The sequence below is a fragment of the Pecten maximus genome, chromosome 16 (assembly GCF_902652985.1).
Source record: "Pecten maximus chromosome 16, xPecMax1.1, whole genome shotgun sequence".
Classification (NCBI taxonomy): domain Eukaryota; kingdom Metazoa; phylum Mollusca; class Bivalvia; order Pectinida; family Pectinidae; genus Pecten; species Pecten maximus.
The window spans coordinates 14,187,935-14,212,221 of record NC_047030.1 but is presented as its reverse complement, the minus strand read 5'-3'; the positions used below and the strand labels follow the sequence as shown (position 1 = coordinate 14,212,221).

Sequence of the window (24,287 nt, the reverse complement as noted above, 5' to 3'; positions counted from 1 at the left end):
CATATTTTGTGGAACATCTTTTGAAATTTTGAAAGAAGTCGATCTTGACATCAGGACTCTGTACGCATTTCGATTGGCTAACACGGTGAACTTTGACCCAAGCTGCAATTGTTATTGACGTCATCAATAATCTAATGACGTCACATCACCGGGTCCCGGACGTCACCGGTACACTTTATTTGCATACGCGAAATTATACATGGCCACGTTTCCCTTTGATTCAAGCCGATATTATTGTGGTAGAAATAGGTCACACGACTCGAAATTGTTGGATATGGAATTTATTTCACACTCGTAAGTTATTTTTTAAAAGTTGCAAAAAACACTCGCTAAAGCTCGTGTCTTTTGCAACTTTTAAAAAATAACTTACTCATGTGAAATAAATTCCATATCCAACAACCACTCGTTGTGTAACCTCTATGTCATCACCGGAGCTGACATCCATTGATCATTTTCATGTGTGAATTCGTTCGAACTGAATCTTTATAATGTTGTGATCTAGGATTATTGTGATATCTGAAGCGAAATGAGTCTAAGTGTTTGTCACCAGCCTGTCTGTACTAAGGAGACAGATTTATATAAGTATTCTAATATTTTTTTTCTGAATCCTTATATTATTAATATGCTGAAATGTATGACTTTGAATTTGAAATAAAATATGGTTAAAACTAAATCAGTCTATGTTTTGTTCCTCTTTATTGGAGGTAACTAGTCAGCCGTTAATACTTTCTACCGCTTAACCTCATAAACGATGCCTCATAGGTTGTATATATGTATGTGTGTGATGATTCTTGATTACTAAGAATATGTGCTTTCACTTTCGTTTTGTTTACGGTGAAGTCCCTTAGCTGATTATACACAGTCATCCACTTATATCACTTCATTTTGTAAACAGTCTCGGTACGAGAGGCATACTATCTCCTTTTTAAGTTGTGAAGGTTATCTTTTGCGGTTCTATAAATAACCTGTGTAAATCCCAAGTGTAAACAAGGCCTCATATCCTTTTCGTATTTCAACAAACCAGATCTATGTTCGACTGTAGTTGAGGGAGAGCAACTGCAGCATATTGGTTCAAAATGAATTTTAACAATACCACGACATCGATAACGCCCTTAGGACCTGCATCACGTCTTCTCCTGGACAGTGTGGCTCTTTCCCTATCTGGAGTAAGTAGTTGTCTATCCATCATTGGGGCTACCATTATATTTTTGACGTACAATGTTGATGTCCGTAACGCTCGGATCAGACAAACTCGTCGCTTGTTGATGTACCTAACTGTCGCCGACATCATGACTGCCTCAGGTATCCTGATAGGAACGGTAAGGTACGCCCTCATTCATCAGCATTCACGGACTATCTCTTTCGACGAACACGAACATTTATGTAAATTTCCGGATGAAATCTGTGTAGCCCAAAGCATGATCACCACATTCTCGGGAATGGCGTCCTTCTTCTGGACGCTAGTAATCGGCGCCCACCTCATCGTTAGTCTTCGGCCTACTTGTGCAGTTGAAGATCCTGAAAGACCTTGGAATGAACTCAAGGCCCATATCATATGTTGGGGTCTTCCAGGTAGGCTCAATGGATGTTCCAGGCCCCGATTTCATTAACGTTCTTTAACATAAGGAAATTCCTTAATTTAAAAGTTACCATGGGAATCAAAGCATTACAGAGTTTATTGAACGTTCTTAAGCGGGGTTAACTCACTGACCCCATTTCACACTTGATCAAAACATTATATTCAGTTATTTTTTGTTCAGCATCATATCGAAGTCCTATTGTTTTATTACTTACAGTAAAGTAAATATGTTGAACATTGAGTATTTCTTTCAGTTAAATCTTCAATCAAAATATGGCATATTATAATAGTACCGACAATTCAACCTTGAGTATAGTATTTCTCGATTCTGATACTGCCTAATGTTGAACCTTGAAAGTTTGCTTGATTCTACCATTGCAGATAAGTTTTATAGCCATTTCCAATACTGCTTCAGTTGTCTTAAGTACAAGTTAACTCTACAATTATATTATAAACAATCAAATATTCCGTTCTGTTTCTGCATGACATACAACATTTGGAATCAATATAACTTGTATATTCAGGGGCCATCACGTTGGCTGCTCTGTCGAAAAATATGCTGGGGGAAAACTTCAGTATCGGAACCGGCCCTTGGTGTTGGATCAAGGTGTGTTTAGAAGACGCCGATTTGCCATATAAATGGATGGCTATCGCAGGGAAAGGATGGGACATGATCATCTACACCACAAGTATGGTGACCTTTGTCCTACTCATATTCTACCTCCGTCGAAGGGTAAGTTTCAGATATAAATATATCATTAACTTCAATAGTTATGTTAAAATGCTAAAGAGACAGTTTAGGTAAACTGATGATACTGTATCGTTTCTAAACACAGGACTGATATTTCTCATTTGCCCCAGTTGCCACACAATTCTATAAATGGAAATAAATAGAAAGTGAGAGCTCTACGGTGTCAAATTGCGAATTGAACATGGAATTTAAGGAATTAGATTGTGGCCATTAAAATGAAAGTTATAGAATATATTACAACTATAACTTAATTCATATATAATTTCATGTATAGTTAACTTAAGATTTTTATAGATAAACGTTTTAGATACACGTGTCTGTCACGATTCAGGGTTTTGTTTATTTGTTAAATTAATAGTAAAAAGATACCAAATACATACATTTATATCATATTGTTCCTGATTGACAATTATACTGCTATTGTGAGGATTAAATGGAGGAGTGCCAATTTGGGTCTTCCTGTGGCCAACCAGTGATCAGGCTAATATTTTCAGGAAGAGAAGCTCGGCTGTGTATTGCATTATGTCCAAAACATCCGATTTTTTGGGCTCATAGAAAATTAGGAGTCAGAGTGGGAGGGTGTATACTGAACATTTTTGTTGAAGTTCCTTCAAACTAAATATTGTAGTAAAATAGCATTTTTGTAGTTTCTGTTAGATAACGGATCTGATGTTTTGAACAGATAAATTATTACATATAAGAACAGTGAGGAATTAAAAGGAACAAGGAGGAATTGATTAATACAATCAGGAATAAGTAAGCAAAATAAGGAATTAATAAGAACATTGATGAATAAGTAGCACAGTGATGAATCAGTAATCACAATGAGGTATAGTGGGCACAAAAAGAAAGATTATCATGTTCAATGAAGAATCGCTGTGAACAATGAGTATATTCATCAACAAAAAAGTGTGACACTAATGTGGACTATGTAATAAACGGGATGTTGATTTTGTCGGAGTTGTTTTCATTTAATAATATGAAAAGCAATCAATAGTCTGGACTGTAAAGCAAACTCTTAAACCTCGATTATTTATCTAAACTTTGATTCGTAGAATTTGTATCGGTTATTGGAAATGAAGATTTCTTGGATATCCAGTTGTTAAAGCGTGTGCTTTGTTTTTACAATACTTCAGAACAGAGGGATGTCAGCCCCATTTCAAGGAAAAATTAAATTACTGGAAACGAAAGCCTGCCATGACATTTGATAGGCTAACACAAACACAGCGACAGCCAGTCAAAGGGAAATTGATCATACACACTGTGTCGCTCAGAGCTATCTAGGTCAACCGGTGTATATATCTAGTAGGATACATGTAAATTCTATTCATTTCGGAAGAATTGAGAAACCTGAGTACTAGACCAAACCCCCACACATGGCCAGGCAGGTGACCCATAACCTTCTGATTGGAGAATACAGGCACATACATTATAATTCTTGCTCCACCATTTATATGACTGGATACTGTTGTATTCTATAGTTGATCCTTATCATAAACAATGTCTACTGTCATTGTCACACCTGTTACCTTGCTCCTGTCATCCTTGGCAACTTGACCTAGTATTATGTCACCAAGTAAAGTATCTTCCTACCGAGTATGTGCATAACGATTCAGTGATAACACATACATTGTCCCTACAGAAACCCCTTTGATAATAATTACCTGAACAGATAGCTACACCCTTTGATTTATGAGTTTACAAAATTAAACTTGAATTTCTAACAAGATGAAATAGTAATGTAATATGATTCAAATTGAACCACTTTTTATATAATATTATCATTATTGCATTCTCTGTTGGTGTGATTTTGCTCTTTCATTTTTGCATACAGCAAATTTATGTATATGGCCACTTCAAAAGAATCATGCCTACTCAAATTCACGTGGAATATAATGCGTCAAGGGACTAGGGCTATCATTTGATATAATTTTCTTCTTCATTCTAAAGCAGTTTCATTACTTTGGAAATACGTGAAATTTAAGTCATAATTCAGCTATTATTAATCTTACTCATGTTAAGACATCTAACAGGCTATTAATGTCGTTAGACGAACTTAGGTGCAGTAGTAATACGTGTAGTGAGACTAAGATATGTACTATAAGTTGAAAAATAAATATGAAATTAAAATTGTTTAATAAATCTTCAATGAAAAGGAAATCGGTGTGCGCTTCCTTCTATAACATAGAGAAGTTATTTTACGAACATTGGTGAAACCTGCCTGCTTGATATGTACCACACGATTTACTATAACCGATATGCTTTGAAGATCATTATGGAAAATGGTGTTTAGAAGCCCTTAACTAATAACATTCTGTCAAACATCTCCTCTATTAAATACACTTTGCTGAACTCCAGTAAGTTAAGAGTTTATTAAGAATAAGTTTATCGATTTCATTTGATAACATAACATACACGGTTACATCTTTTATTGAATATATCTTGCAAATATTTGATAGACAAGCGGCGTAACCCTTTTATTGAATACACTTTATCCAATGCAAATTGTTAAAGTTATTAAAAGCGGAGAAACCGGTTTAGTAGAGCATTCACACAAATTGTATGTTTACTATTCTAAAGTATCTTTATCGAATTTACTGTATTGAATGCCGAAGTGAGGTCCAAGACAAATTTTAATACCATAAATAAAACAAAGCTTTATGATTCTGCTCTATGGAATATGTCTGGTTCTCAAAAAGGTTTCAAAGTAGGGGGATATAAATTTCATGTATTTCTTGATTAAGCTCTTTGCATTTTTATTTCTTTTTTCAAAAGGAACTGATTCACAATCTAAGGATTCGGTAAAATTGTCAATTTTGATGTGAAATGAGCTATAATTTCTCGATACTTTGTAATTGCATGACATTTGTTTATCGAGATTTCTATCCGCAAACATAGTGGGAATTAATAGTTATTACAGAATACTTGTATAAGATGAAGTATACTTTACTTGTCTTTACCTACATTACATTACGTACCTTCACTTATTCCTTAGGGTTACACTATATCAGACTTACCACGAAGGACTGAGAATCGTCTGAGGGAGGAGGATGCTAATTTTGTTTTCCTGTGGCTATTGACGTATGTTTTAAAGGTCTGGGGAACTGCCAGATTCTTCATAAGTGTGGTAAAGCAAAAGACCTATTACGAACAACTTCCCACCTTCCATGACGTTGATAAGGTCCTCCTATACATGCAGAGTTTCTGTGACGGATTGCAGGCTTTCTGCAACTGTATTGTGTTTGTGTTCCTGGATAGAACCATGCGAAACGGGATGATCAGCCACTACAGATGTACCAGGGAAGGACGTCGACCACTGCTACAAACCAATCAGCCCACTTACGGGGCGGCCAATCAAAATTCCTCCATTAACAGCCATCCGAGGTAATGACATTATGAGAGGCAATGATGAAACGAAAACACGATACCGATGATAAAAGATGATACACAATATTATTATGATTATGCTGCATTAAGTTTTAGCATTAGTATAGTTGTAGCATTATGAGTTGTGACGTTGCTGAGATGGGGAAAAAGTATTTCTTTTCTTTATCTACATAGTGAAAGAAGAACTCACATAATCTTCTGTTCTTCTTTACTTTTTCCCAAATTGATGTATTATGCGAAAGCCATGTTGTTTTGTTTTATTTTAAACCACGTTATAACTATCTCAGCATTTAAATCCTCGGATACAGGGATGATATATCGATGACGCAATACATGTCTAAGCAATGGTTTCCTATAAGTAAAATGTACAAATAATCAAGGGAAGCCTGTTTACTACTTTATACGACAAGTATGAGCTAAATCGCTTAATAATCAAATTACTATTTCATTTCCACCTTATACTTTTCATTGAAAAAAAAGCAATCACATACATTTAGAATTAATCTGATTGTTTATAAAAGAAATAAGAAGAAAACTGTATCCAAATTATGTCCATCCTGTACCGAGATACCTGGCATACCGAAACAGGGTCATCGCAACAGTAGCACAGGTTAGTGTATGAGTGTTATTTTTTATTTTTATTTTTTAATTCTGTATGTTAAGAAACAAAAGTCGATATCGCATTCTCAGTTTATCTCTTGTTTTTCTAAAGAATTCATAGCTTAATATAGGAAGTCAATCAGGGTTCACTTTCAGATGGTAACGAAGGACGGCCGTCGGTACTCATAATTCGTTTTTTTTATTATTAGACTTAGCATTTAGTACAATTTTAGCATATAATCAACAAAACTAACATTCCAACATAGCTCTGTGATAAAACTTCCTTATGTACTATCTTCTGAGTGATGACGTCAAAATAATTTAAATCCAGCAAAACTAACATTACAACATACTTTTATCTGTTTTTGCGCTATCATGTTATGATTGATGCCCCCCCCCCCCCCCCCCCCCCCCCCCTTTTTTTTCAAATCAGCAAAACGTGCATTCCAACCTAGTTCTACTTGTGTTTAAGTTCCCTTTAGTATTATGTAATGAGTGATGACGTCATTTTCTTTTAAATCATGAAAACATTCCAACATAGTTCCCCTATATTGGTACTCATGTATTGAGTGATGACGTTATCTTGTTTCATTGTTAAACTTTCAAATTGACAGGTCATCTCACATAATGATTCTCCTTAAATGATATGTTGATTTGCTGTTAGAGATGATTTAATTTAACAATTGGCTTATTGCATTTATGTTAACAGGCAATACGTAACAAAAAATAATCTCATATACTGTATTTTGAGTTGATCTGTGTTAAATTAGGCGATTGATTTATAGGTATAACTATACAAGGAAGACGTTTGTTCAAAGCAACACAGTCAGTATCGGTGCATGACGCTAACGCGATACAAACTTATAATTAAGAAATTATTACTGATGACCTTAACAGGATAAGTTTAAACTTATTAGTATGGATATCAACTACTCTTACCAATACACAAGACATTTCAGCCCACTCGGGAAACACCGTGGTTTTCTAGATTGCTGGAAAACCCCGAGTATACGTGTATTTGATTGGTGCATAATTTATGAGTTTAGACCTTTTATATACTACATAGAACTTCACATAATATCTGTTTGAAGTGGATTCAGCTTTAATCATACTACTTTTACTTATCTCATGATTCAGTGGATTTTGGTCCTGTCGGGAAGTTATTGTCAATTACTTCCTGTGATGACATGGGTACACCGACATAACCTATAACTTGAATATAGAAAGTCAAAAATATATACACCTGTTAGTTGATATAAGTTATGTTCAGCAGTAATGTGTGATAATATGCATGCTTACATAATATTGGATTGAACAATTTGGTAGTATCAACTTACAAAATACACAATGAGAGTAAGATACAGTAGAGTAAGATACAATAAAGTAAGAGACAGTAGAGAGTTAGATACAGTACAGTAAGAAACAGTAGAGTTAGATACATTAAAGTAAGAGACATTAGAGCCAAAAGGAATCAGATATCATCATACATGTACAATGTACAGCTGTTCTGTCCTTCTTGGACACGTCAGTGATGTTTAGGACATCAAACCGCTGTTTTGTTCTTCAAGGACTTTCGGTGATGCCAAGTGATATATCTTATAACCATTAGCCTTTGATCTGGTGTTATTACGTCATGCATGACTACAATTTACTGCATATATATTTTTACTGCATGGAAGTGATTTAACCTAGCCAAATAATTTTCCTTCACAGGAAAATTTGTATTGTTCATGACAATGAGTATACCATATAGAGCATATTGTTCAATAATATTTTTACCTGCATAACATACTTACATTTGGTGGATGTGACCTCAGGCGGTTGGCATTAAAAAAAGTTGATATAGTAGATAAATGACTTTCAGAAAAGTAACATCGAATGAGAGCTACCTATAAAGTAGTTATGTATTTATTTATTCAATTTTGTTTGTTAATTTGTTTTGTCTCGATTCGTATAATTTTATATTGGTATATTTTTAATAACCTTCCCCTCCCAGAACATCTGGTTCAATTATCCTTTTACTTTTACTGGAGTCTCAACGTAAATCGATATTGTTTATATTATGCCTTTATTCTATCGATTTTAAAATGGTTTCATTATTATGTTGGTTTATTTGTTATTTCTTTTAACTGTCTTTACCTCAGCCAGGATATATCGATATAAAAAGTTTATAAACATATTGGAAATCTTTTAATATGACCTTTGTTGACTACATACAAAGTTGTTATCATAGGTACTTTATTTAATTTGTCTCGTTTTGTTTAACTTCCTGCTGGTGTTCGAGTTCTTAAATACTAAATAATATATATGCTTTGTGTTCATTACAATGTCATCCTGACAGGTCATGGGACGATAAACGCATGAAACTATCATTTGATTTACTGTTGTAATAATGGCTGGTTTACATGATCATGTAGCGGGGGATGTTATCGTATATGTACTGATAGGTTAAGCTGACAGGGTTAAGCTTAACGCTAACTATATGCCATGCCTATATGTTGTGTCTGTACTATGTGTACCTGTGTCCCCTTGACCTTTGCTAGTCCTCTGTTCACGTGTGCTGTCTCTGGTCGATGTTTTTGTCGTGCATTGTTCGTAGTCGCTTGCTTTTTCGTCAGTGTCTGTCGTGATTGGTCCTTATAGTTTTGTATTGTTAAAAAGTGGGATAAAATCAGGGTGGTGTATCGTATACTGGGCAGTCTGATGGATTAGTTTCCTGTGTGCTGTCACGTCTTCCTCGCCAGTACTAATGTAGCGTTAGGGTATTTCGGGTCTTGGGTGGGTAGTATTAGTCGGGATGTCTGGGTTTAGTTAGGTCGTACAGGTATGGGGGTTGGTTTTAGGTTAGGATGTTAGATATAGCTAGGCCTATGCTGGTGTGTGTTTATATGTAATTTTATGTTGTACATGTTTATATCGTCATTAATAAATGGTTAATTGTAGTTCAAGACGTTTGTTCTCTCTCTATACGACAGATACAAGTTACCCATCGAACCTGGGTTGATGGTCCACAAGGGCGAGTCGGGTGCAGTTTGACGTACGCAAACTGGGCCCGACACGCTCCTGTTACAATCACATACTAACAAACTAACACTATCCTGCTGATTCTTTAACAATTAAGTTATAAGCTATAATGACTTTTCTAAATATGACTTCATCTGAATATGACTTGTTTACATATCTTAACATCGCTAATTTGTCAATTTGTGCCTTCAATCCTATATGAAATGGTGATTTTTTTACACACGAAGAGACTACAACCAAATACTTAATGTAAAGGCCGTTTCATATACATGTCTTTTGTTTTGGTATTGGTTTTATCAGATAATCGGTCTGTTATCCAATGAAATATTTTCACATATGTCAGTAACTATTATAAAAAACATTTTTTATTGGCTGTGCCAGATAGAATTCTTTGTGACGTCAAAATGTAAGTTTACTGAGTTATGTAATAAATAATAGGTCTGTTTTCCTGTCATATACGGTTTTTATGTAACTCGTCGCAAAGTTGATTTTTTGCGCACCAAGCCTCATGTTGTTTTATCACATAAATGTCCTGTTCTACCATTTAATGCAGTCATGTCATAGATATGAGTTGCTGTTTAAATTTTATTAGTTTACAGCGGTTTATAACATGTTATGTCAATTTGTATCATCATTCGCCCTGATGGAAGCGTGGAAGGGGTCCGGCTGTGGGAGGAAACCGGAGAAAACCACGTGATTGGATTGGTGACCCCATACCTTTTCACGTCCGGTGGGAGAATGGAACCCCGTTCTTATTGGTAAAAGGCATGTGTGTTCCACTTTGTCACCCGATAATGTCATAAATGTCATAGATCTGTGTGTAATAACACTATTGTGTCGTGTAGAGAAGAAACGATAGAAATGAATCGGGGAGTTTCCACTTACATGTATGTTCTCGTACATATAATTATGTGATAAGTCTTATACTTATATATTCTCCAACTACGTGTGTAAAATTAGCCATTTATGATGTATGTGATTTACTCATAGTGAAATATAGCTGCAGTTGTCACTTGTTACTTATGGACTTTATTACTTTTGATACCCTGGTCAAACTTGTTACTTTTGTATTATGCTGTAGCTAAACGAATTACTTTGATGTATTTAATGTTGAAGCAATATTGTACAATTAATTACCTTGACCCAGTTCAGAAAAGTGATTAGGCTAATCCAAGTTTAACAGCAATTTTAAATTCCTGATAAAATCATTCTGGTTAAACTAATTTCACATTTTTTAAAAAAGAAACCATGTACAATTCTTCAGACTTTTCTTACCTGCCTATTTCTAGGAACACATACACGTAGGATTTGAAGTAAAGAAAACATGAGATTTACACTAATCAAGTGATTAAGCTAATCACCCTTTGAACACCTTGGTCCAGCTGCTGTTTATATTAATTTTGTTTACCATTGTGCACCCATGTCTAATTATTTTGTCACCGGGTATAATGTACTTTAATATATTATAGAGCGTATTAAAGTGAGAAAGTGGTGGATCGATTGTTTCAATTATTATTATCTAAATGCTAACACATTCACATACAAAGGAGTGTTTCTTAAAACTTAATAAAGCACACAAAAATATTGACCTTGTATACACCAACACAACTTACAAAATTATTTTAAATACCCCTGTTGGCACCAAAACGTTGGGAAAAAATAAACTGTGTACCAATTATATCTCGCACGGACGCTATTGTACAAACTGCGCACTCTATTTTAGTGAATTAGAAAAGTATATAAACAAATCTTGGAATGGTTATCTGTCACCTAGGTACCAACACTTTAGACCCTGTGCATCACTCATATGTTACAGAAGGACGAACATGCTGTGTGGTTCATTTTTAATTAATTTCTGGTTCTTCTGAGCGAAATAATATTCAAACAACTGGTTTTTTTAGCAAAAACCATCGAGAACCCCTCCGTTTGGTTCCCAGTGTTGCACAATTTCTTGTACATAAACATCTATTGAAGGTTACTTACAAAGGCAACACTTCACGTGACAACACGAATAGAAGATTTATTGGTGATTAAAGTACAATGTAATTGTCTAGTGTATGTTATCTTTTCACCCGATATATTGCAATATTTTCGACAACAGGTTTTAATACATACATGCTTAAAATTTTGTTATTTTAAAATAATTCAATCTTGTTTGTAACAATTATTTTCATTTTCATTGACTTAGAAATTTAAGTTTTCAGTCCATAACATAAAAAAAATGACGTCGCCGTATATAACGTCGCTTTTGATTGGCGGATGGAGCAGCGTAGAAAAGAGTTCAACAGTAAAGCCTTTTTGGGGGGCAGGGAATAGATTAAATGTTAAGCATTAACATTAACATCTATTTTATGTTATTGAGTTATATCGCGACAACCGACGCGTGTACTCTCATCAACACAGTTTTACGTCGTTAAAATCTGGGAGTACGACGAAATAGTTTGTACAAGATTATAGACAGCAGGTACTGTTGGTCTTGTCTTATATATCCTCTGCCGAAGACTTTGAAAAAAACATCTTTGGCGGAGTTGTCTGGGCCCATCATGTGATGACGTCGTCGTCAAAGTATCTATCACGTGATGACGCCGTCGTCACAGTATCTATCACATGATGACGCCGTCGTCACAGTATCTATCACGTGATGACGTCGTCGTCACATTATCTCTCACGTGATGACAACGTCGTAACATGACCATTGTATATTGCGATGAGAAAAACGTTGTTTCTTTTCCTTCTGGCATTGTAGACTGCAAGCTTTCTTTTATCTAAATCAGAGGAAGTCTTCTTTGTTTCTTTTGTTAGTTTTATTTGCAGTTCACTTCCGTACTACTAATGAGTTAAAACTCGAAGCGTCCATTAAAATTCTTCGACAAGGCGGCGTGTAATGATAGAGGTAATGAGACAAAGAAAGACAATTCCTGAAAAAGAAAAATGCATAATAAGCATCTTATTGTATGAAAATATAAATAATGTGGCATTGATTTTAATACAACAACTGAAATAATGTCGTTTCTATTGATGAGAAAATAGGGGTTTTCAACATAAGATACAAAACAGCGAAATTTGTCATCTAATTATATCGTACCAAATAAGAAACGTGTGACATCTTATTAATACATATTAGAACATTTACTACGGCGGAGGACGATAGACTGAGAGAAGCTCAAACGTTCAGAATAATAAGTGATTGATGAAAACTGTATAACCAATAAAATCAAAGTGTAACATTTGACACAGACCCGTGGTTATTGCCCTTTAGATGTATCAAAATCAGAATTATATTGACCTACTAATCAAGGAAGTGCTAGGTTTCGGATTGTTTCATGTTAGGTAAGATAGTCCGAGTTGGTTGATAAATGTACTTTACAGACTTCCATTGCCATTTCTACCTAGATTATGACCACAACCATTCTGGCTCTAAAGAAACGACCGGTATTCGTTGTGTTTAAGAAATACTTCACACAAGAGGGAAAGAAACAGATTGATATGTGATTTTCAAATGTGGTCACCCAACTGGCAGTTCCAGTTAGGGTTCTGTCAAGTAAAATGATATCAGAGGATATTTCTCTATTTTCCATTTGATAAACATATGTATTTAAATAAATTTTGTGTATACAAGGGGGGGTTATGGGGGATTTTTATTTCTATTCTAGGATAATTGGTATCATAACGTTATGTTTAAAATAATCTAGATCCAATGAGGCATATCTCACCTGCTTTGTTACAACAAGTAAGCCCTGATTGAACGCCTAGGTTTAGAACGGGTTCACGTCCAGAGTGTAACGCTTGTAATGCTGTAAATAAATGAAATGAGTAAAATTAAATACTTGTTTTAATCAAAATCCATATGAACTTCTGAAGAATGTTTTAATCAAAATCCGTATGAACTTCTGGAGAATGTCTATCAGGCTACATATTAACAGTGTATATGTATTAGCGAATGCTTTGCCAGACTATTTCCTGTTAGCTTAACTCAGTTGTAATACTATACCACCACTTACGTCTACTCGGATATTCACATATGTACCCGACGAGTTCAAGTTCCGCCTCACACACGTCCGTGGCCCATCCTTCTTTCCCTGGGTCTAATACAAGGCAGCCGTGTTCCCCAGATCCATGAGGTTCGTCCTCACTTAAGGCCGAGTACCCAGTACCTGGATCTGTGTGTAATCAATGTCCGGAATAGTTAGTGTGGTTGGTACGGAAGCTGTATATATTTAGACTGATCCTCAGTGTAATATTCTACACTTTGTATTATATGTATAGGGAACGTAGGAACTGTTTTTGATATATTGAGAGATAACCTTGGCCTTATCGATCGCCGGAGTTGATATGTACTTGTTTTACTTTAAAAAAATAATTTGGCTTTTAAACTAAGACTTAACATATTTGACACCTGTGATCTTGAAAGTAGACTGAGGTAATGTATATGACTGCATACCAAGTTCCATGTAAATCTGTTAATATTGATCCGATGGCAATGAAAAATACAACGGACCATAGCTCTCTATTCTATTTTGAATATGATCGATTGTTAAACTCCTCTGCTCATGAAAATCTGTTAATATATATTTAAGTGTTAATATCTATTTAAGTTATCGTGTTCACAAGGCCCAATGGCATAAAATATAAAAGGCCATACCTCTGTAAGTTACATTTGAATCGTTCTGATTGTCGAACTCATCATTGTTATAAGGATGCATACCACTTACTATAACGCAATCATAATTTAGCGGAGTGCTTTCAAGACAGAAAGGGCTAAAACACTGGTAAAAATTAGTGCTAAAGTTAGCATATTTACAATACCTTGCAGCCAGGTAACGCCTGTTTCTGAGGAATTCACTCTACCTCCGATCCAATAAAACGATACATTGGCCAAGTTATTGTAGTCCAGGTTAACTGCGCGTTTTATCAGGGCAGCATTAACTGTGGCATTCGGAATACTGGCTAGTGTACCGTTATTAGAATGACAACTCGTGACAGCATCATTCCAAGAAATTGCATCTTGCGCTAAATGGTAACATCGAGCATTTGCAAGTACCACTTGGTTTTTGTTGTAAGCATCAACATGACTGCATGTCACTGAAATAACATCAAAATTGTACAAGTTACTTTAAAAGACGTTAGTCATTATATATCTGATTTCACTTATTATCAATTATTCAGATTTTCAATCATCGATACTTCAGGGTTACATTCACCCTCATACCTGGTATATGGAAGAAACTCACCAATCGCCACCTTGTGGATAAAACAGAAAGACTAAGAGGATCTAGGTCGCCATACTGTAAAATTACGTTCAACTTGGCTGTTGCTCTTTTGTAATCTTCAATTAAATGCAAGAGTTTATCGACTACTCGGGTTTTCCCCGGCGCCAATAAAAGCTATATATGTGCCTTCGATTTTGTTGGGAGTGAAACTGAACGTACCCATGGAGTATCGATGGTAATTTTGACAATGATAAGCTTATTAGGCGAGTCGTTGATAAATCAGGGAATCATGAGTTTATTCTCCATCGAGACAGATTTGAACACTGTTAACATTGTTATACAATACAATGCATTACAATGATACAATGCGATATGATACAGACAATAAAATACACTTTTAGTAGTCAAATCTTAAAAATTAAAAAAATATGTGTTTATTCTAAAATGCTATACCATATATACCCTGCTCAAATCACTATTCTAGTTATACTCTTACCGAGGACAGCTTAAATTAAATAAATGTTAACTATAAACCTTGGTATCCTCTTAACAAATCTTACTAGTCTGAGTCTACTCAGTGTACCAAAGCTATACTCTTACCGGGGACATCTGTAAATAAACAAATGGTAAACCTTGGTCTGTTTTAACTCATTTATTTATCAACCTGGATCTGTCAAATGCACTAAAGCTATACTCTTACTATCATTTTTGTAACTATACACCTACCGGGGACTTATATACATAAACAATAACAATAAAAGAGCAATGGCAATTTACCTTCTCCCTTTACAATGGTAACTATGGATACTTACCTTCTCCCTCTACAATGGTAACTATTGACACCTTCACGCTTTACAATGGTAACTACGGATACTTACCTTCTCCCTTTACAATGGTAACTATGGATTCTTACCTTCTCCCTCTACAATGGTAACTATTGACACCTTCACGCTTTACAATGGTAACTATGGATTCTTACCTTCTCCCTTTACAATGGTAACTATGGATTCTTACCTTCTCCCTTTACAATGGTAACTATGGATACTTACCGTCTCCCTTTACAATGGTAGCTATGGATACTTACCTTCTCCCTTTACAATGGTAACTACGGATACTTACCTTCTCCCTTTACAATGGTAACTATTGATACTTACCTTCTCCCTTTACAATGGTAACTATTGATACTTACCTTCTCCCTTTACAATGATAACTATGGATACTTACCTTCTACCTTTACAATGGAAACTATGGATACTTACCTTCTCCCTTTACAATGGTAACTATGGATACTTACCTTCTCCCTTTACAATGATAACTATTGATACTTACCTTCTCCCTTTACAATGGTAACTATGGATACTTACCGTCTCCCTTTACAATGGTAGCTATGGATACTTACCTTCTCCCTTTACAATGGTAACTACGGATACTTACCTTCTCCCTTTACAATGGTAACTATTGATACTTACCTTCTCCCTTTACAATGGTAACTATTGATACTTACCTTCTCCCTTTACAATGGTAACTATTGATACTTACCTTCTCCCTTTACAATGATAACTATGGATACTTACCTTCTACCTTTACAATGGTAACTATGGATACTTACCTTCTCCCTTTACAATGGTAACTATGGATACTTACCTTCTCCCTTTACAATGATAACTATTGATACTTACCTTCTCCCTTTACAATGGTAACTATGGATACTTACCTTCTCCCTTTACAATGATAACTATGGATACTTACCTTCTCCCTTTACAATGGTAACTATTGATACTTACCTTCTCCCTTTACAATGGTAACTATGGATTCTTACCTTCTCCCTTTACAATGATAACTATTGATACTTACCTTCTCCCTTTACAATGGTAACTATGGATACTTACCTTCTCCCTTTACAATGGTAACTATGGATACTTACCTTCTCCCTTTACAATGGTAACTATGGATTCTTACCTTCTCCCTTTACAATGATAACTATTGATACTTACCTTCTCCCTTTACAATGGTAACTATTGATACTTACCTTCTCCCTTTACAATGGTAACTATGGATACTTACCTTCTCCCTTTACAATGATAACTATTGATACTTACCTTCTCCCTTTACAATGGTAACTATGGATACTTACCTTCTCCCTTTGCAATGGTAGCGAAATAAAGTAATGGAAGTAGTGATAGCCATAGCCGTAGAATATTGCCTATTAATTTTGATCCCATTTCTCTGAGAAACATGAACGTTGAATTATTTGTGTTGATATTCCACACATATTAATCTGTTTTCATATATATATGTACGTGCATGCAAACAGAGATCCGTTCAGGAAACCAGAGTTGTAAGTATATCATCATCATAACGATTATTATCCATTGTCTGTATTCTGTGAAAATTTACTTTAACGTATTATACACTTCCTGAGAGATATATCAAATCATGTGTTGGTTTGGATATTGATTTATTGATCCATGTTATATATTTTATGTACATTCATTATACAGAAATATAACTGTGATATGAATAGTTTTATATTGAATTGTATCCAAATTGTTTATTTTAAGGTATTGTATTGTGTGTATCATATTTTATTGTATTATATTTTCTGTACTGTATTATATTGTCTGTATGGTATTGTATTGAAATGTTTTGTATCATATCAAATTGTATTGTTCTGTATCCTACTATATGATATTGTATGGTATTCTATTGTATCTTATTGTATTATATTGTTTTGCATTGTCTTGTATCATATTGTATTATATTGTATGGTATTGTATTGTTTTGTATCCGATTGTATTTTATGATATGGTATTATATTGTATTGTATTCTTTTGTATTGTTTTGTATCATAATATTTTATTATATGGTATTATATTGTATATTGTTATGTTTTTTCTTTTATTGTATTACATATAATTGTATTGTATCTAAATACGCTCACGACTGATATAAACAGTTTTATATTGTGTTTTATTTTATCCTCATAATGAATAATAATCAGTCCTTATTTAGGTTCTATTACAGTTATTTTTTTCTGTACATTATAAGTTAAAATCATAATTATGTACAGTTAACTAGACTAATTACAAGCCTCTATTGTTAGGGTATCTGTCTGTTGTTTAGACCGAAAGATTAACATCATACACCTCATTTTTCATTTCAATATGTCAGAGACGGAAGCATGTTTAATAGTCAGTACGCGAAAAAAAAATACTATATAACTAACATCACAATGTCTTTTAAAACACTGGGTTATGTGAGGAGTAGGGTTTTGACAAACGTGAGTTTGTTTTATAGTCGAAACATGATGTCATTTAGATATTTTCAATTTCCTTGTTCGATAGGATGTCGGACATGTTCGATGATCGTTGGTATGCCTGATGGATCTGTTGTCACCGTCCTATATTTCTCATTTTGAGGGTATGACTTAAACGGTGTGTTCCCTGAACGCCTACATATTTAGAACAATAGGCAGAGACATCAAAGGGAGGGTAATTATAGTCTGTTTCATACATGTTCTGTATTTACCAAGATATTTTACCTGTAGAAATCATTTGACAACTAAAGAAAACCAAAACACAAGCATATCAATTTGAAAAATTCTATAATATAGTATTAATCACATTGATATAGATAAGTTATACAAAAAGTAAGAACATTAGAATTCTGCAAGTTAATATATCTTTTCATAATTTGAAAACGACATTATCAGAATCTTTATTATAAATTGAGAACTACAATTAAACATGTTAATGTAAATTCACACATTTTGATAGGAATAACATCATTATAATCTTAATTATATAGAGCACTAGAAATGTATATGTATGCTAATTTAAAGATACACAGTTTGAAATATCACTATTATAATCATAGAATATTACATGTTAATATAATATCACATATTTTGGTAGGACTATTAGAATCTTACATTATGTTTATATAATATAATGTTATACAACGGACAAAATTGAAATCAATGAATATACACAGAAAACTGTAACAGACATGCAAATACATGTATACATGTACACAGTTGGAACAAATCTACAAATTTATTATCACAGTGTAGTACAATACAAATACGATAAAGCACTGTCCATGTTACATCAGTACAACCTTGTCCAGTGTTACATCAGTACAACCCTGTCCATGTTACATCAGTACAACCTTGTCCATGTTACATCAGTACAACCTTGTCCATGTTACATCAGTACAACCTTGTCCATGTTACATCAGTACAACCTTGTCCATGTTACATCAGTACAACCTTGTCCATGTTACATCAGTACAACCTTGTCCATGTTACATCAGTACAGCCTTGTCCATGTTACATCAGTACAACCTTGTCCATGTTACATCAGTACAACCTTGTCCATGTTACATCGGTACAACCTTGTCCATGTTACATCGGTACAACCTTGTCCATGTTACATCGGTACAACCTTGTCCATGTTACATCGGTACAACCTTGTCCATGTTACATCAGTACAACCTTGTCCATGTTACATCAGTATAACCTTGTCCATGTTACATCAGTACAACCTTGTCCATGTTACATCAGTACAACTTGTCCATGTTACATCAGTACAACCTTGTCCATGTTACATCAGTACACCCTTGTCCATGTTACATCGGTACAACCTTGTCCATGTTACATCAGTACAACCTTGTCCATGTTACATCGGTACAACCTTGTCCATGTTACATCGGTACAACCTTGTCCATGTTACATCGGTACAACCTTGTCCATGTTACATCAGTACAACCTTGTCCATGTTACATCAGTATAACCTTGTCCATGTTACATCAGTACAACCTTGTCCATGTTACATCAGTACAACTTGTCCATGTTACATCAGTACAACCTTGTCCATGTTACATCAGTACAACCTTGTCCATGTTACATCAGTACAACCTTGTCCATGTTACATCAGTACAACCTTGTCCATGTTACATCAGTACAACCTTGTCCATGTTACATCAGTATAACCTTGTCCATGTTACATCAGTATAACCTTGTCCATGTTACATCAGTACAACTTGTCCATGTTACATCAGTACAACCTTGTCCATGTTACATCAGTACAACCTTGTCCATGTTACATCAGTACAACCTTGTCCATGTTACATCAGTACAACCTTGTCCATGTTACATCAGTATAACCTTGTCCATGTTACATCAGTATAACCTTGTCCATGTTACATCAGTACAACTTGTCCATGTTACATCAGTACAACCTTGTCCATGTTACATCAGTACAACCTTGTCCATGTTACATCAACTTAAACCAACCTATACATTCACATGAGATGATAGGGAATAAGGTGGGGGAGGAAGGCAAGGGTTGAAGGAGGTGATAGGGAATAAGCTGGGGGAGGAAGGCAAGGACAGAAGGATATGATAGGGAATAAGGTGGGGGAGAAAGGCAAGGACAGAAGGAGATGATAGGGAATAAGGTGGGGGAGGAAGGTAAGGGCAGAAGGAGATGATAGGGAATAAGCTGGGGGAGGAAGGCAAGGACAGAAGGAGATGATAGGGAATAAGCTGGGGGAGGAAGGCAAGGACAGAAGGAGATGATAGGGAATAAGGTGGGGGAGGATGGCAAGGGCAGCTAGAAGGAGGTGATAGGGAATAAGGTGGGGGAGGATGGCAGGGGCAGCTAGAAGGAGATGATAGGGAATAAGCTGGGGGAGGAAGGCAAGGACAGAAGGAGATGATAGGGAATAAGCTGGGGGAGGAATGCAAGGGTTGAAGGAGGTGATAGGGAATAAGCTGGGGGAGGAAGGCAAGGACAGCTAGAAGGAGATGATATGGAATAAGGTGGGGGAGGATGGCAGGGGCAGCTTGAAGGAGATGATAGGGAATAAGCTGAGGAGGAAGGCAAGGGCAGAAGGAGATGATAGGGAATAAGGTGGGGGAAGAAGGTAAGGGCAGAAGGAGATGATAGGGAATAAGGTGGGGGGGAGGCAAGGGCAGCTAGGAGGTGATAGGGAATAAGCTGGGGGAGGAAGGCAAGGACAGAAGGAGATGCTAGGGAATAAGGTGGGGGAGGAAGGCAAGATCAGCTAAAAGGAGATGATAGGGAATAAGATGGGGGAGGAAGGCAAGGGCAAAAGGAGATGCTAGGGAATAAGCTGGGGGAGAAAGGCAAGGGCAGCTAAAAGGAGATGATAGGGAATAAGGTCGTAGAGGAAACATGGTCTTATTCTTTATTTTGGGAAGTTTTCGTTTGTGTATCAAACCGATGTCATTGAATACAATCTCACCTTAATGTGAATGGTCACATCTAGACTTTGAGAAATAGTTACTTTACTGTTGTGGATTTGACCTCAGGCCCAAGTTTTATTAATATTCTTGCACATAAGAATATTCCCTAGGAAAACATTACACGTTTTAAGGAAAGTTCAACTAAGACCGTCCTCTTAAAATTCAATAATGCTTTCCAATAGAAGGTTTTTTTACATCCTCGGGGCAACAGCCAGGGCCATATGAGCAGCGGGTGCTATATGGCTATACCTAGAGTAATAAAGCAAATTACAGAAAGATACAACATTTAGAAAAGAAGAAAAATCATGGAAAGATTTGTAGGATCTATACGCTGGATAACGCTACCATATTGAAACTCTGCAATCAAATCCACCATGCCGCTGTTCGACAAATAACGATCGAAATTGCTGGTTTATTTTGTAATTTGAGGTTTTGAACACAGCATGGACTTTAATTAAATCACTCAATTACGTAGAAACTAAAAACAAATGATTCTCAAACTTATTTGCATAGATCCTTTACAGAAATATTACTGTTACAGTTGTTACGTCAGGTGACGTCTTCCCCAGATTATGTATGACTCTATGGACATTTTCTTGCATAGTGTTAATACTATCGTATTTTCGAGATGTTTTACTCACAAAACCTTGTTATTTTTATCCATTTATTTTTACAACAGAAACATCATTCTATTAATGAATACAACCTCAAACGTAGTTGCTTCCCTTTACCAATCAGCGGCTTACGAGATCTAAAGGGTTTTCTCCCTTTATATACTGGCGAAAATCGTTTACACCGTCTGAAAAAAGAAAATTCGGCATAGCCGTATAATATTCTTTTGTCCCCGGAAATGACGCGACATGTGGCGTTACTGGTCAAGATGAAGTATGTGATTGGTCAATGCAGCGGTGAATGCAAAATGCAGATATGCAGTTTAAAACGGAACAAAGTTAAGATTGAATGCAAGCTGAATAAGTGGATGCATCTTTTCAAATGACACCTTAATAAAATGATATTCCTGATTGAAATGCAGTCGTATACTATTATCACCAAAATGATTCAAACTGATATCATTTTGTTATCTGTGCTGAAACACATTAGTTCGTTCATTTATTTCACCAGCAGATTTATATTATAAAACACCAGCATTAACTATGCCGTTTATCTTTTTTTTTAAGATATTTCTTGTTTTCATTTCTTATTACCTCCAAATATGCTTTTGACTGAAATTTAAACAATTATGGTCTCCAGTCAACACCCACATTTCAAGTCTGCATTCACTCAACGAATTGACATGTCGCAGGCACTTTGGTATAATTCTATGACATCTCATACTATATTACCACAGGAAGGGGACAGATATCATTTTTATCTCATTTTAATCATTTATCTATTTATTTGTTTTATTTATTTATCTATTTATCTTATTAGTTTTTTTATCCAATCTATTCCTAAGAATTCCTACAGGGATCAACTATTTTAAGTAGATTGGGTACGTGGGTACGTCTTAGCCAGGGAACACGGACAAACCATCTTTCCTCGTGTAAATAACGCGCTCATAACGCCCCCCCCTCTCTCTCTCTCTCTCTCTCTCTCTCTCTCTCTCTCTCTCTCTCTCTCTCTCTCTCCCCCCCCCCCCCCCCCCCCCCCCCCGGGCCCGGGCCCGGGCTACGGAGTACTTAATACTTAGGAAGGACAAAATAGAAAGAGGTAGATCGGATATAATGTTTACGTCCTATATCTTGGGACTGTCTCAGAAGTATTACCATAAGCTATCATAGTAATGAAAGTATATTTTAAAAACCCAAACAAACAAACAAACTGAGACCTATGGCCCTTATCGGCTACACTAGCTCTGATGATGTCATTTTCTTGTCGTTTTGTGACGTGACTTAGTCATGCGTCCAACGCAGGATTACTCAGCAGAATATAATGTATATATCATAGAACCGCTGTAACCACAGTTTATAGTTATTAGGAACGTTACAACTCCATAAAGGCAACAAGAGATACTGGAGCAACGTTACAACGTTACAACTCCATAAAGGCAACAAGAGATACTGGAGCAAGGAAATTCACACACGATAAAATACTTTCCGTAATTGAGGTCTGAAAAGAAAATAGACCATAAAAAGTCCCTTTAACGCATTTGATATTTTATTCTAAAGTTTTATGAGAAAAAAGGTTGCTGAAAATAATGCAATTTTGACCTCTTTTGGCTCCCCCATCAGTTCCCTGGAAGATCAGGGAGAATATTAAATTTCACTCCAAAGCTAATCTAGTTCCAATGTTTCCAGCGACGGGAAATAAACAAATTAAACAGGTGTTGTTTTCATATAAAACTACAGTGAATCTGAATTATCCGAAGATGTAACGAGATTTAAAGAGGTTAATTGAATCTTATATTACTATATTAAGCAGTAAGCTACTTCCCTGGACCAGGAGCAGTGATTTTATTTCTCCCATAGATGTGTCTGAAGTTAGGCGAATTTATGATCTATTTTAATACACTTCCTCGAGGTCGTCGGAGATGGAATGAACACCGATTCATATATTTCATCTTGGAATATTCTATCGTTATATCTATTGAATATGTGTTCTTATTCGTAAAAAAATATAATTATATCAACATACAGGCCATTGGCCCTCATTATGTTTCCTGTCATGTCGGAATCGTTTGAAAAAGCGGCACCTGGTCTTCTGATTTTCATATTTGTCTAACGAGGGAAATGGTGACACCAATGGTAGAAAGAGTAAAGCCATTGGCTTGCAATACCCCTAAATATGAATGCATCTTTAACGTCAGTGATACAGAGCGCCAAGAAAATTACTACCCTTCCCCCTTGCGACCTTTGACCAACCCAAACATTTTTGTGATTTTTATTTCTTTTCTTTAGTCTTTGATTCTGCATTTCCCCCGTTTGGACCCTCCTCACAGTTAGCATCGTGACTCTGGCTGTTGCGAGTTGCGAGGACGCTTATCCACTTACAAATTAACGATCAACAATGTGTAAAGTTAACCATCATGTTCCAGGTTTACGAACTAAGCACTTAATTCCATTCTTTTTTAATTTTTTTTTTTTTGCGTACTTTCCACAGCCATGCTATTCAAGACAAAGTATGGCTATTTATGTATGTTAAGATATTGCCTAGCACTTGTTGTTATGAATTCTTTGCAGTTTTATTCGTTTATGGAGTTTTAAGTATGTCATTTGATTAAAAAAATCAACAACAACAAACAAAAAACAAAAAAACAAAAACAAAAACAAAAACGGAACAAAAACCAGAGCAAAAAAACCCACCATATCTACATAACTTATTTTCAAAATATCTTCGGACTTAAACACCCATTAGCTTTCCAGGATGTTTATCGGGCAATGTTGTAGCATTAAGCATTTAAAACAACCCTCGATTTTGCTATATTGGAGTCATTTTTTTGGTATTTGAGATCCTTGCTTCGGCAAA

At 35.5% G+C, this 24,287-nt stretch overlaps 2 protein-coding genes across 2 annotated transcripts; one reads left to right on the top strand and one right to left on the bottom strand.

Annotated features, from left to right (window-relative positions):
• Positions 1–687: 687 nt before the first annotated feature.
• On the top strand, positions 688–9,259 carry LOC117344966 (G-protein coupled receptor 157-like). The gene is made up of 3 exons (XM_033907873.1): positions 688–1,572; positions 2,104–2,312; positions 5,326–9,259. Exons 1-3 carry the CDS (start codon positions 1,077–1,079, stop codon positions 5,716–5,718), a joined length of 1,098 nt encoding a protein of 365 aa, XP_033763764.1. The 5' UTR covers positions 688–1,076; the 3' UTR covers positions 5,719–9,259.
• On the bottom strand, positions 9,228–17,215 carry LOC117344967. Its single transcript, XM_033907874.1, has 5 exons — positions 16,686–17,215; positions 14,148–14,423; positions 13,343–13,501; positions 13,055–13,135; positions 9,228–12,259 (listed from the first exon to the last, which is right to left on the bottom strand). The coding sequence occupies exons 1-5, from the start codon at positions 16,786–16,788 to the stop codon at positions 12,198–12,200; spliced, it is 681 nt and encodes a 226-aa protein (XP_033763765.1). The 5' UTR covers positions 16,789–17,215; the 3' UTR covers positions 9,228–12,197.
• Between the last annotated feature and the right edge of the window lie 7,072 nt (positions 17,216–24,287).

What these genes read in the sequence shown, in the direction of transcription:
- LOC117344967 (XM_033907874.1), bottom strand. Translation starts at nt 16,788, where the DNA reads ATGTTTCTCAGAGAAATGGGATCAAAATTAATAGGCAATATTCTACGG. An exon ending in ATGTGAATATCCGAGTAGAC is followed by an intron (nt 13,136 to 13,342) that starts GTAAGTGGTGGT and finishes ATTTATTTACAG; the next exon opens with CATTACAAGCGTTACACTCT. An exon ending in TACTTGTTGTAACAAAGCAG is followed by an intron (nt 12,260 to 13,054) that starts GTGAGATATGCC and finishes TTTCTTTTTCAG; the next exon opens with GAATTGTCTTTCTTTGTCTC.
- LOC117344966 (XM_033907873.1), top strand. Translation starts at nt 1,077, where the DNA reads ATGAATTTTAACAATACCACGACATCGATAACGCCCTTAGGACCTGCA. An exon ending in CATATGTTGGGGTCTTCCAG is followed by an intron (nt 1,573 to 2,103) that starts GTAGGCTCAATG and finishes TTGTATATTCAG; the next exon opens with GGGCCATCACGTTGGCTGCT. An exon ending in TATTCTACCTCCGTCGAAGG is followed by an intron (nt 2,313 to 5,325) that starts GTAAGTTTCAGA and finishes CTTATTCCTTAG; the next exon opens with GGTTACACTATATCAGACTT.